Below are 13,847 nucleotides of genomic sequence, written 5' to 3' on the forward strand. Positions count from 1 at the left end.
CAAAATTCAATTGGCAGCCCTATCAGAAGATAGCTGCTTAATATATATATTTGTTCTCCCGTCTGCCGACGGACCCGTCACACCGACGGACCCCATTTCCTCCAGAGCCGGTTCTCTCAGTGAGCGGGCCATAGTCTTTAGGGGGAGCACCTCGACTCTGAACTCAAATACACTTACAATGTACTCTTTGAGAGCTGAACCATTTTCAAAAATTAGAACTTTTTTGATCCACCCTGTCCCAGCTCGTGTTTAAGAGCTGTAACCCCCTTTCCAAAACTTAAACGAAAACCACCACACGGTGGCACCCAATCACCAAGTGTTTTGCAGGGAAGGAGAGCCAGAAGTGTTTCACAATCAATATAAAGTCATTTATTTTTAAATAGCAATAAAATAATCAAGTTTACATTAAAAAAATACAAACATAAAAAAAAAGAAAAAAACCTTCACTTACTGGATTGCAGACTATAAGCCCCAGACCTCAGTCTCAGTAGAGCAGAAGCCCGTGCTGAGAGCTTGTCTGGCCTCGCTGTTGGAGCCAGCCCACTGTCAACGTCATAGCCATGGGCCAGAGGGCCTCCCCGGCTCTGTCTCAGTGCTGGGCGGTGAGTGGGAGTAAGTAGCTTCTGCAAAAAAAGCCTGTGGGCAGTGCCTGGATGAGGGGACTCACCCTGTCCCAGAAAGCATTAAAATCAATGCCGAAGCCTGACCAGGTGGTGGCGCAGTGGATAGAGCGTAGGACTGGGATGCGGAGGACTCAGGTTCAAGACCCCAAGGTCGCCAGCTTGAGCGCTGGCTCATCTGGTTTGAGCAAAAGCTCATTAGCTTGGACCCAAGGTTGCTGGCTCAAGCAAGGGGTTACTCGGTCTGCTGAAGGCCCGTGGTCAAGGCACATGTGAGAAGGCAGTCAATTAACAACTAAGATGTCAAAATGAAAAACTGATGATTAATGCTTCTCATCTCTCTTGTTCCTGTCTGTCTGTCCCTATCTATCCCTCTCGCTCTCTGTCCCTGTATAAAAAAAAAAAAAAAAAAAAAAAATCAATGCCGAAGTATAAGTCAGCGAGAGACTGGCAGAGACCGGCAGGGACTCTCAGAGGCTCACCCCTGACCGGCAGTTACTCCACTGGAAAACTTCCAGCCTAGTGCTTTCTGACTGACAAGAATTGGGGGAGACAAAGAACCTGTTGAGCTCATTAACTGGTAGAAGGAAGAGCTACCCAGTGGTCCCTGGTGTTCCCCAACTGATATAGCCCTGGAGACAGGACATTCCAAAGGTCACACAAATGATATCAACTTGCTCTGGGATGTTCCCAGGACAAGCCTTGTCTAGGCAGCAGGTAGGGAGAGGTATCAAAACCTGTCACACCTATCTGCTAAGCAGAAAAACTTAATGGAGATCAACTTAGTCCCGACCTCAAAGACCTACGACTCTCCCAGTGCTCATCAGAACCAGCGGGCTTCTCAAGGACACGGGATGATTATATTTCTACTGTGATTCATTTGCAGGTAAGCAAATCTCTCTTACCTAGTTTTTAGCCTAGCTCAAGGCTTTTTTTTTTTTTTTTCCTTTAAGGTTATAATAGCCTCCACTTCCAACTTCCTACTAAGAGACACGAAAATATATACAAACATCACACACAACGATGAACATTCACCTGGAACACATGAAATGCATGACTGATGCTGGCACCAATCTGAACCATTTTCAGAGCCAGAGACCCGAGCACCTTGTTCTTGGCCCAATTTTAAGTGCCATTTTTTTTTAAGTAAAAAAATATTTGGCTTCAAGGCAATGGCTACACAAAGCATCACTCTAACAGTGAGCAACCAGTTTTCAAGACTCAGCCGTGAAAACAAATATCCCATACCCTCAGCCTTTACAAACGGTAACCTCGGACGGCTGTGTCGTGCTGGCCGGCGCCTCCCAAAGTCCACAGGAGAGAACATGGCCCAGACAGACGTCGCAGACGAAGAGCTCAATTTAAGGCTGAATTTCAAACAAGTTGGCTCCCAGACCAAAATGCCATCTGCCAATCCCTCATATTTTCAGGGCGCAGGGACAACACACTGTGAGGTTTGGATCCTGCCAGGCAGGTCAAGTCCAAACCTTATTGTGGCCCAACTTGGAAGAATCCCTTTGCTTTGTTAAAGAAACTCTTCTATTAAAAAAAAAAAAAAAAAAGAATGCAATTTCTGGGAGAATACTTCATGAGGTAGAAAACAGCACAGCACCCCGGGAAGGTGCTCCAGTGACTGGGCTTCCCGGGGGCACGGCAACATTTGACACGGCAGAGGGAGAGGGAGACGCCGGGTGGGCTCAGACACTCCAGGAGAGAAGGCCGTAAGGAGACTCGGGGTGGCTTGGGTAGGTGAGATCCCTCCGGGGCTAGACGGTCTGCTGGGTCAGGTCCAAGGGTGGATACAGGAAACAACGGGACGGGTCCCACTCTCTCAGGAAGGCCATTCAAACTGCGTCCCATCTGAAGGCAAGGTGGCCACACCAGGCTGGAGCAACATCGGGCTCTACGGGAGGCAGGGGGAGGAGTGGTTTGGTCAGTGATGGCAAACAGCGACCTTACGATCAGCCACAAACCTAGAAGGTGGAGAAGAAAAATCAGGGAAAGAAAGGAGACTATTGGGAAAGTCACCCCTAAACCTGAGGAATCCAATAGACATACCCAAGACAGGACCTGAAATGAAATATCCCGCTGTATAAGAAACGAAGCCCTATACAGAGAAGGGAAAAAAGTGTTTAAATCCCTGGGCCTTTTCTAATTCTTCACACCAGCCATCACAGACCCATGGGAGGGGACGTGTCAGTGGGGAGCACAATCCCTCGTTGAAAACCCCTACTCTCTCCATGCGGCCCACGCCCTCGCCTTTCAAATGCACGCTTCAGGAGCTTTCTGGGACTCGGATCCTCCACGACTCCCCTTGGGTCCCGCGCTTCTCTTAGAAGGCAGAAGCGCACAGTGAAAAGAACTGTGCTGATTCCACCTGATGAGCTGTTTCTTAACTGAGCTTCTAAGAACGTTCCGTCTGAAAACGGGGTACCGTTCCTCTCCTTGACCGAAACGAGAGCTGCCCCACGACTAGGGAAGAGGAGCGCAGGTTGTCTTCCTTCCCTCCTGTCCAGAGACCCCTCTCCCTCGGCCCCATGGAGGTGGGGGAGGCCGGCCGAGTGACAGCCAGTCCCATCTTCTTAGGAGGTACCGAATACTACGGCAAGCAGCTCAACAACTGACCAGTGACTCAGCATGTCTGCTGGACCGGCAAGCAGCTCAACAACTGACCAGTGACTCAGCATGTCTGCTGGACCGACAATACATCCATTAGCCTCTTTTTTAAAAAATGACTCATTTACATGCTGAGTTCCTAGAATTAGTAATAATAAGGGGTATTATAAATCTGCAAGACATCATTCATCCGAGGCTGTGGGAAGATATCAACTATTATGCCTTTGCTTAATTTTAACATTCTTCCAATGATACAGTTAAAGAGTCAGAACAAAACTTTTAACTTCAAAAGCAAAAAACAAACAAACAAACAAACAAAAAAACCAAGGGCTAGACTCCAAAAGCTTGGGGTGTGGGGGGGAGAACCAATCAATGAATTACTTAAAAAATGATCACCTCACTGCTGCTTCTCTCTCCAGAGGAAGGTGAATGTTTAGTGTGATAATACTGACTTTCAGACCCTCTAGTCACATGGAAGGAGGAGGAAGAACACAAAGTGATGGGTCGCCTCTGGATATCAACATGGTAATCTGTATCAAGTTTTAAAAATATTTCTATCTATTACCTCCATAACCCAAATTCTATAAATTTATAATAAATAGAAAATAGAAATGAGGATAATACTATTATATAAGTTAGTCATGCTGTTATAATAGCAAGCCCAACATTGGAGGAATGTTAAATAATTGAGAGTATATTCACAATCTTATGTTGAATATCAGATTTACAAAGAGATTTTAGTGGCATGGAATGATGCTTATCATTTTGTAACTGAGTACAAAACTAAAGATAATATAGTCTGAACTATGTACAACCACATCTGAGTATATAAACATGCCACAGGGTTATCAGGAATAATATTAATGTTACTTCTATTCACCTTTTCTGCATTTTGTAGATTTTACCGTTTTTATTTATTTATTTTATTTATTTATTTATTTTTACAGGGACAGAGAGAGAGAGTCAGAAAGAGGGGTAGACAGGGACAGACAGACAGGAACGGAGAGATGAGAAGCATCAATCATCAGTTTTCTGTTGCGACACCTTAGTTGTTCATTGATTGCTTTCTCATATGTGCCTTGACCATGGGCCTTCAGCAGACCGAGTAACTCCTTGCTGGAGCCAGCGACCTTGAGTCTAAGCTGGTGAGCTTTTTGCTCAAACCAGATGAGCTCACGCTCAAGCTGGCGACCTCGGGGTCTCGAACCTGGGTCCTCCGCATCCTAGTCCGATGCTCTATCCACTGCGCCACTGCCTGGTCAGGCGATTTTACCGTTTTTAAAACAAATGTACTATATTTTATTCAGAAAAATAATGTTCTAAGAAGGCACAGACTTAACAGTCTTGGGTTTTAACACTCCCAATAACCAGAACATTCTTATCTTGCTACCACTAGACAGACAAAACCCTGACTCTGGGGTCAGCTTCATTCTTTTTACCAGATTTTAAGAAATTAATAGGGTGAATTTTAAAGTCACTATCCCATAAGGTACTCCAGACTTTGTCCCAGTGATAAGCGGCTACCTTGTTGTACAAAGGGAAACTGAGGTGCAGTAAAGAGCTCTCCTAGGTCTACTGCCAGCTGTGTATTCAGACTCGGTTCTGCTACCTAACTTCTCTTTAAGCCCCAAATGCCCTTGTCTGTAAAATGGGGATAATGATAGCACCCATCTCAAGAGGTGGTTGTGAGGAGTCAATGTTACGTGTATATATAACATTATGTGTATATGCTGTTTAGTATATCATCGGGCACAACCTGACACTCAAAACTGTTAACTGCAAAATCATTTGCAATCCAACAAGTCACAAACAGCCCCCTCCAGACCCCAGTCACAACTCAAAGTTTCATGTACACAGAAAAGAAGATGAAAACAAAGCCCGACATCCATGAGATCCAGCAAGAATTCAGAAGACAAAGCCCAGGTCCCAAACACAAGACTGTACCCAGCTTAGGCGCATGCTTGCTGGGACAGGGAAGTGAGAACGTGGCACTCAGGTGGGCCAGGAACGGTAGTGAAACATCAGTCAGCAAAGAGCAGGCACAGAATCCACAGGACGAGAACAAACAGGAGACCCAACCCCTGGACGGCAGCCAGAACCCAAGAATAGAATTTTAAAGAGATGAAAGAAGGCACAGGCAACTGAAAGTTTCAGAGCTCAGCATGTCCAGGGACAACCACAGGCAGAAGAAGTGGAATTAAAATCCCTGGCTCATTTGTCGAGAGGGAGCCAACACAAAGCCCCGAGAACCTTCCGTCTACTTACATTTCCGGGTGCAGCAGCCTCTCTGGCTCCCCTTATTTCAGCCCCACAGAAAGTCCGATAATCAATGCTAAAATGCCCAGCAACACAACTACTACCACAATGATAATGATCAATTTCTGGAGAGGGATGGGAGAAACAAAAACACGTCATTATTACACACAGCCCAGGAAGCAATCACCATTCATCCAAAACCCAACCCCCCTCTCCTCGACATTGAAAACATCTTGTCGATTCAAATAAAAAAGCCTACATCTCTACAGGAAGACATTCTATTAGGACGTTTTCTATGTTTTAGAGTCCTTCTTGGATAGCAACATATTCCAGATGTGTATACGGGAGGGTTTCCATCGCTGTCAGCCGCACTGCTGTCTCACACATGGGGACAGACACAAGAGCAACTAACACGGAGCCACCAGGCAGCACTAGTCCAAGATACTTAGTGACTCATTTTTCCTTTTCAAGAAGGGGTAGAGAGACGTTTCTGACATAGTAATCATTTCAAACAGAATTCTGGCCACGTCTCCCCTAAAGCACACTCCCACCTGATTATAGTCCTTTTGTGAACCAGCCTGGGTTCACCACACAAAATAACTCCCCAGCTCACCAAATCCCTGCGCAAGCAGTAGGTCAAGTCAGAAGAAAAACAAGGAACTGAAGAACAAAACACCAGAGCCCAGGAGAAACAGAAAAGAGTCAAAAACAGCAAAAGCCACAGAGCTGGCTACCAGTCAACAGGCGGAGAGGCTGGAAAGCCTGCGGCGTCAGGGCCGCCAGCAGGAAGGGGGACAGGGCGCTGTGGTGGAGAGAGCGGGACTAGGATCTGAACTGGAATCCCAGCTCCTATGCTGACTAGGTGGCCTGAAGCCCATTACTTCACCCTGGACCTTCAACTGTTCCATCTACGAAGTAGAAAGAATAGGTGCTCCGTACGCTATGAGATGTTTCCATAGCAATCAGCACAGCGCCGGGCTCATGATAGAGAAAAGCGTGGAGGGGCAGCGCTCGGGCTACGAGAGAGGAAGACAGTGAAGAGGAGGTTTCTGAAGACAGAGGAGTCAAGTGTAACATCTGAAAGGACGATGAGCTGTCCAGGAGCAACACCCAGGCAGTACACCTCCCCTACAGACCTGCGTTCAGCGTGGGCTCTGGGGCAAGGGCCTGGGAACCAGATCCATGCAGGGCACACCCGGGCAGGGAGGACGTCTAGTCTCTACGAAAGGCCAACACAGGGGTTTGGAGGAGGCCGGGACACAGAGAGAGGGCATGGGCTCAAGGACACAGGTGGGGATGACCAGACAGAGGAGAGGCCAGTAGGACCAGCTGGGACCAAGGCGCTCACCCTCCGAGCCTCGCTCTGATACTTGACGGCCTTTTTGGTATCAGCCACGGCCCGCTCCACGAAGCCCACCGACTGGTCCATGTTGTTCTCAATACGGTCAATCATGGCTCCCTTTCCCCGGAAGCAAGAGGAGGTGGCAGCAGAGGAAGAGACAGGGAGAGGGAGGAAAGTGCGAGAGACAGCACACAAAATGGAGCCTCCTCTGAAGGCGGCAGGAGGGTCTCACCTTCCGAGCCTGCCCCTGATACTTCACGGCTCTTTTCGTCTCATCCCGTGCCTTCTCCACGTGGTCCACTGTGTGCATGACATTCAGCTCTATGTTATCTAACATCTCACCCTGCAAAGAACAGACACTAGTCACACAGTACCACCCGCTCCCGGACGGTGCTAGCTGCCCCACATTATAGTCTCCAATGCCGAGAGGAGCATCCAGAAACCCTTAACGCACAGCCTTCCCGAGGGCACACTCCACCATTTCCCAGGATTTACCCATGATTCCCCAGTCCTTGGTGGCACTCACTGCATTACTTCTCTGCAGCGGGTGCAGGGCTGGTCCCCTGGGGCACACTGCCTAGATGCCTGGTAACCACATATTCTGACAGATCCCACCACCACCACCACCACCATTTTTTTTTTTTAATTAAGCATATGAGGCAAGAAACCAAAATAAAAATATCTCATGTTCTTAGGGCGTTACCAGGATCCTGGCCTCTTCCTGGTCATTTGGACCTGAACCAAGTTCATCTGTCCTGAGTTTGTTCACTAGTATAGAATGGCACCTGGCACACAGTAGGTACTCAACAAATATGTGAGAATGGGAGCATGCGCCTTCTCTAAGAGATATTCCCAGGCTCCTTAAGTGACACACTGGGTTTATCCAAGCTATTTGGCCAAGAGACAGAGATCTCTTGAGAAGATTCCCAACCATTTCCCAGTTGTTACTTCCTGATAGGAAGTTTGGTCATTCGAATTCATTCCTGGGCTTCTTAAGGAGGGGAATTCCCCTCACCTACCTACCCCTTCCTCAACCCAACCCACTGCTTGATGGTGGTCTGGAAACAGAGAAAGGCACTTACCACCACTTGAATCTCAAACCAGCTCCTCGGCAAGGCAGTGTGGGGAGAAAGAAGAAATGTGGGGCTGGAGGGGTTGGACACGCGGTCCCAAAGGCCAGAAGGGGAGGAGGAAAGGCACCTGAGCCCTGAGCAGGGAGCCGGCAGCAGCTGCCAGCCAGGCCGTGCTCGGGCTTCAGGTCGGCTCGCAGCCCTTCTCCAAAGGAAGCCACTGTCAGGCGCGCCGGCGGGCCCAGCGGCTGCAGGTTCACAGTCATGGAGGCACGACAGCATGGCACGTGCCTCTTGCCAGGTCTGATCGTATCGTGAGGACTGGGAGCTGTCGGATTATGTGAAACTAACACCACGTGCAGATGACAGACTTACATCCCTGAGAGGTGGACCCAGGGACGAAACAAGCTGTCCAGCTAAGCACCGTGAGTGTTTCAAGTTTTTATGTAAATATCATGGTATTCCTTCATTCATTTTGTTGTCTGCTCTTGTTCTTGAGCAAAAAGTATCAACATTTTTGGAAGAACAAATATAGAATAAAAAAAAAAAAAAAAAACAGAAAAAATAAAAACTTCGGTTAAACCTAACTCTTCCCTTAACCGGGGAAAAGGTCACATGTTTTCAACGTCACCCGTGAAACAGCTCCTATCAGAAGACTGTTTGAAGGCCTCATCATTAAGAACCCGCGTCTCTCATTTTATAAACCAAACAGGAAGAGATCCTGAGTCCAGAGACAACGAGGCACTTGACAGACACATTGAACCCACATTAACTAGAAAGGACTGGGAAGCCAAGGGACCAGAGAAGAATGACAAGGCTGAGCCTGCCCGCCACGCGTCAGGGTTCAAGAGCGCACTCCTTTCCCACGCGTCAGGGTTCAAGAGCGCACTCCTTTCCCCGGATGCTGGCGTTCTGCTTCTCCGTGATGCAGATTCCGCTGACTCTGCGCACGCCCCCAGCACACTGCTGCTCACCCTTCTCAGGAGAAGCTGAGCTGCCCCGCCTCCCTCCCCACGCTGGGGCCCCGGCCGGCTACCTGATTCTCCACCAGCATGGCGATGTCCATAAACATATCATGGAGCTCCTTGATGCTGCTCTCCAGCCGCAGGATGTCCTTGTGCCGCCCCTCGATCTCATTGAGGGCTTGCTTGGAAATCTGAGAGTCAATAATCTACAAGGGGCCACGCAAAGACAGGCCATCGTCCACCATCCCCTGCTGAAGCCCCTCGCACACCCTCCTGCCGAGCCCCTCGACTCCCCGCCTCACTGCGCCTGCGGCCGCCCTCCGCTCGCTACCAGACGGGGCTGCCAGGGGCCTCCCTCCTCAGGGGAGGGGCACGCACCCCAGAAGTGAAGATGGCAGGGTTTCCACTCTCCAACATCTCCTCCAGCTCCTCATCTGTTGTCTTTTTGCCGGCTTTATTAACAAGAGAAGATTATCAAACATAAGAGCATCAAAGATACACCGTTTGAAAAGTTGCCTGGAAGTTAGGACTATGGTAACTCCACTATCCAGACCATGGCCTTTACAACACTCCCCCCCAGTCTCCTGACTCATCTGTCTTCTGACTTCTCTCCTGATTCAGCTTCAACACGGTCGTCAACCACCTTCCTGATGCATAAACCTGGTCACATTCCTTCCCAGCTCAGAACGCTGACTGGCCCCTGTCACTATACAGTGGAGTCTAAGGCCCTCAGGACATGAAGCTGGTTTCTGGGTGAGTCCTTCCTCTTCCCCGCTAACCTCACACTGCTACTCCTAGATGCACACTTTCCCCAGGCCCTGGACAACCTCCACTCCCAGACACACCTGCATCTCTCTGATTATGTCCTTGTTCCTACAGTCCCTCTTCTAGGGCATTCTACCCGGAAGAGCCCTGCATTCCTCCCCGCAGGGCCCGGCATTCCATGTTACTAAACCCCAAAGGGCGTGGCTTCATTAGTGTCTTCACTTCTCACAGCAACTAGCATCGCGCCTTTTATTTCATAAATGTTCTTTGCCATCAAAAAGGCCGCAAAAACTGCCATGAGTCCCCAGGACAGCAACTGTTTACCCAGTGTCTCCCCTCTATGTACAAGATAAGAGGTGTTGGCTCCCACACGAGCGAAATCATTTGGGCCTGACACACACGGAGCCACCTTTCAGCCTCAGAACCAGCATCCAGGACGTGTCCTGGGCTTGGGCGCAGAATAGGAGACAGAAGCCACAAGCAAGGCCGCTGCTCCTTCTCCCAGGTCTCACAACATGGACGGACAACCGTGCGGCCGGAAACCGTGACGGACGTGCCACCCAACCAGACACGCACTGATTTCGAGCTGCCGCTGGATGCGCCCTTTGCTGCGTTCACGGAAGTCCACCTGAGCCTCGTTGTATTTGGTCATCACTTCCACAAACTTCCGGGAGAGGACGGAGTGCTACGGGAAGAACGTCAGAGGCAGTAAGGGCCTAGGAGGCGAGGGCGGTGGGAGGTCCCTAACTCTTGTGGGACCCCCAGCCCCCTCACCACCCCCACGTAGCTTTGTCTCCTTGTGTTCGGCAGCTTTGACCTTGGAACCAAAAGACCAAGATGTACAACTCAACTTTTTGGTTTTCTACCTTGACACCAATGAGAGAGCCCCCTGACCTTCCCAAAGCATGTCTTCAGCATCTGCTTACCTGCCCTGCTGACCTTATATGGTAATTGTGAGGCCGGAAGAGACAACCTGTGACTCTCAGAGCCCTGGACCACATGGACCAGGAGCATTTTTCTGGCACAACCCTTAGCTTGCTGTCTAAAGCTACCAGATCCCCTCCTACATCCAGTATCTGCTACATCCAACACCTGCCAGAGATCCCAAGTTCTTCCTCAAGCTGTTCTCCCCACCTCTTCTCTCAATAGCTATTAGGCACTACTGGTCTGAAAAATCACCAATATGTATACTTTTTTCAAACCCACTACTATCATTGCAAAAACCCAACTGGAGACCCACGGGCCTCTTGCCTCTTCCCCACACTAAGCCAGCTTTCAAATGGCTGCCAGGGCATCTTCCTAGCAGACTGCGACCTGAGGTCGATGCATATAGGCCACTCGATCATAATCAGACGCCCCAGACAAGCAGTCAAGGACTGCTCTGGAATATGGTACTACCTCCTCTTCCAAAAACTCAGTGTCCTCTATCTCACAACAAACTTTCTTCTCCAGATGGGCTGCCCAACTTCATGTTTGCCCTTCATTGCTACCCCAGCCTCATCACCACCACGGCTGCTGCGCGCGCGCGCATGCGCACACACACACACACCACTCCTGCCCCCCTTGCCTCCTGCGAGAACCTCTAGCCCAATTCTTCCCGAGATCTTTCAAGACCGAGAGCACACCAAGGTCTTCTCACACCTCCTGTTGGGCCTTACATAATAGGTTCCTTATGCCAATCGAATATCACACCAATTCTTTAAGGACAAGGAGTATAATTGTGATGTCCACCAAAAAGCCTAACTCCAAACTGAACAGGTCTTGACAAACCATCTTTAGAGAGATTTCAACTTCCTCGCCTATAAGACAAGGAGGCGTCCGAAATCCTATGCTGTGCTCTGGGAGCCCTGGGAAGATCTTCGGGGGCTCCCGGGAGAGGGAGGAATGAGCCCGTCCTCTGCTTTAACCTGGGCGGCTCCCCCTCGCCTGCTCTTCAACTGAGTTCCAAATAAGAACTGTATTTAAGAAGAAGAGGGCCTGCCTGACCAGGCGGTGGCGCAGTGGGTAGAGCGTCAGACTGGGATGCCAAGAACCCAGGTTCGAGACCCCGAGGTTGCCAGCTTGAGCGTGGGCTCATCTGGTTTGAGCAAAAGCTCACCAGCTTGGACCCAAGGTCGCTGGCTCAAGCAAGGGGTTACTCGGTCTGCTGAAGGCCCACGGTCAAGGCACATATGAGAAAGCAATCAATGAACAACTAAGGTGTCGCAATGCGCAACGAAAAACTAATGAGTAATGCTTCTCATCTCTCTGTTCCTGTCTGTCTGTCCCTATCTATCCCTCTCTCTGACTCTCTCTCTGTCTCTGTAAAAAAAAAAAAAGAAAAGAAAAAGAAAAAGAAGAGGAATCCTGAGCTAAGAAAAAGACAATTAAAAGACTGCCCTAGACAACTGTTAGACCAGAGCCAGTCCTACCTGGGATTTCCGAATCCGAAGGTCCGCTGATGAGCGCACCTCGTCCTCCTCGATGTGCCTCTCCATGCCTGGAGCAGAGAGACCGGTTATTCCAGCAACACGCCTGCCGCTCTCCTCTGAGAAACACACTGTTCAACACGAACCTCCCCGCTCAAGCTCGCCCACCGATCCACGGAGACGAACAAGAGGCAGGGAGAGTCTAAAGAGTGAGCTCGCAGGTGAGCCCCAGGACGTGCAGCATGTCCTTTACCATCGCCAGCTCTTCCCTAATGATCTAAGCACAGTGGTTAACAGCAGGAGTCTCTGTCCCCGAGAAACCTAACCTCAAGCCCTGTCCTGCCACTGCTAAGCTGTGTGACTTTGGGAAAGCCACTTCGCCTTCGTGTTCCCTCCCCTATCAAATGAACCACATACCAGCACCTCCCTCACAATCCTGAGGTGATGCTCAAATGAGGACAGACACAGAGTGCTTGGCCAGTGGTTGACACACTACTCATTCCTGTTATTGGAAGTTGTACTCTGACGTCTGCTTCCACCCTCATGAAAACAGATACTGTGATTTGTTTGGGGGGAAGAAATAATAAATTGGGCTGAGCCATGCTGATTTCACTCTCTGACCAGTAACATGCAGTCATCAACTCCAGTGGACAAGAACGCAGAGCACAGCCACGGAACCAAGGGACCTTCTGGGGCCCCAAGGGAATTGAATCTCTGACGCAGGTTTCACAGGACGATGATCTGAACCGGTGACCTTCAACCGTTTTCATCTCATGGCACACATAAACTAATTACTAAAATTCTGCAGCACACCAAAAACATATTGTTTGCTGATTTGACAAAAAACAAAGGGTATAATTTTTATTCACATCGGATGGCTATTATTGTGTTGGCTGTTGTCATATTTTTATTTGGCAATCTAAGGAAAAAAGGTAATTTCCCCGACTAAATGGTCAGGTATCGCATGTTTTAGAATTCCTTGTGGCACACCTGGGTGCCACAGCACCCCGGTTGATAACCGCTGCTCTAAACTGAGGGGGTGCGGCTTAAGTAATGGGAGGTGATATACCTGCCCCCCCCCACCAAGAAATGGCTATAAACAAATAATATGTTTTGTATCTATATATCTCTACCATTACTATTCAAATGTATGTGGCTGCTGGGGAAACAGAGAATGGTCAAGGGACTAAGTTAGAGCACTAAGTCACACAACTACTCGGTAGCTCAGAGTCCACATTAATTCTCATTTCCTGACTTCAACTCTGCATTCTTTCAACTGTAGTCATGATCAAGAACAGGCAAATTTCTGGGGCTAGTACAGGTCATGGTGGGGACAGTGCCCCCAGCAGAGGCAGAGATGGAGCAAGTGGCATCGGAGTGAGTTTTGGTCAGAAGAGCTGGACCCTGGGGATGTGAGACAGACAGTGGGGGGCATGGCTGGCGGGTTCCCCCTCCTCCCTTCTTACTCTTCAGTTTGTTCCGGACGTTGTTGGCCCTTTTCTTGATCTCAGCCGTGAGCTGTTCTAGGTCATCCTTGGTCTCTGGGTAAACAGAGGCAGGTAAGGTCAGTTAGCAAAGACTGATGGCTTTGTGAGCTACAACGTGGACAGAGGACACGGGGCGCTGCTCAGGCACCCGCCAGCCAGAGCAGTGGTGAGCCCAGGTGCCCCCCAGACAGCCACCATCACAAGCGGAGCGAGCTCACGTTTTAATGGCATTTTCCAGGCGCCCCATCCCAGACCTACAGAAAAACAACCAGCCAGGGCTGGAGCTCTACCAAGTGCCTTTTGAACAAGCCTTCCCAA

General features: G+C 49.4%; 1 protein-coding gene and 1 long non-coding RNA gene across 3 annotated transcripts in view; one reads left to right on the top strand and one right to left on the bottom strand.

Annotated features, from left to right (window-relative positions):
• Nucleotides 1–156: 156 nt before the first annotated feature.
• On the top strand, nt 157–2,185 carry LOC136389403 (uncharacterized). Its single transcript, XR_010748304.1, has 2 exons — nt 157–713; nt 1,065–2,185. It is a non-coding gene; the product is annotated as an uncharacterized lncRNA (long non-coding RNA).
• STX3 (syntaxin 3) overlaps nt 2,169–13,847 on the bottom strand; it is a 40,440-nt gene continuing 28,761 nt past the window's right edge. Inside the window, exons 4-11 of one of the 2 annotated variants that reach the window (XM_066361205.1) lie at nt 13,509–13,583; nt 12,046–12,113; nt 10,211–10,319; nt 9,248–9,321; nt 8,941–9,075; nt 7,067–7,177; nt 5,502–5,617; nt 2,169–2,523 (exon numbers count right to left, since the gene is read on the bottom strand). In XM_066361205.1, coding sequence (XP_066217302.1) covers nt 5,534–5,617; nt 7,067–7,177; nt 8,941–9,075; nt 9,248–9,321; nt 10,211–10,319; nt 12,046–12,113; nt 13,509–13,583 — 656 coding nt within the window. In that variant the 3' untranslated portion in view covers nt 2,169–2,523; nt 5,502–5,533. Of the gene's footprint in view, nt 2,594–5,501; nt 5,618–7,066; nt 7,178–8,940; nt 9,076–9,247; nt 9,322–10,210; nt 10,320–12,045; nt 12,114–13,508; nt 13,584–13,847 lie in introns of both variants that reach the window. The other variant, XM_066361196.1, reaches the window with a different exon arrangement.

The sequence above is a fragment of the Saccopteryx leptura genome, chromosome 1 (genome assembly GCF_036850995.1).
Source record: "Saccopteryx leptura isolate mSacLep1 chromosome 1, mSacLep1_pri_phased_curated, whole genome shotgun sequence".
In the NCBI taxonomy this organism is placed as follows: Eukaryota; Metazoa; Chordata; class Mammalia; order Chiroptera; family Emballonuridae; genus Saccopteryx; species Saccopteryx leptura.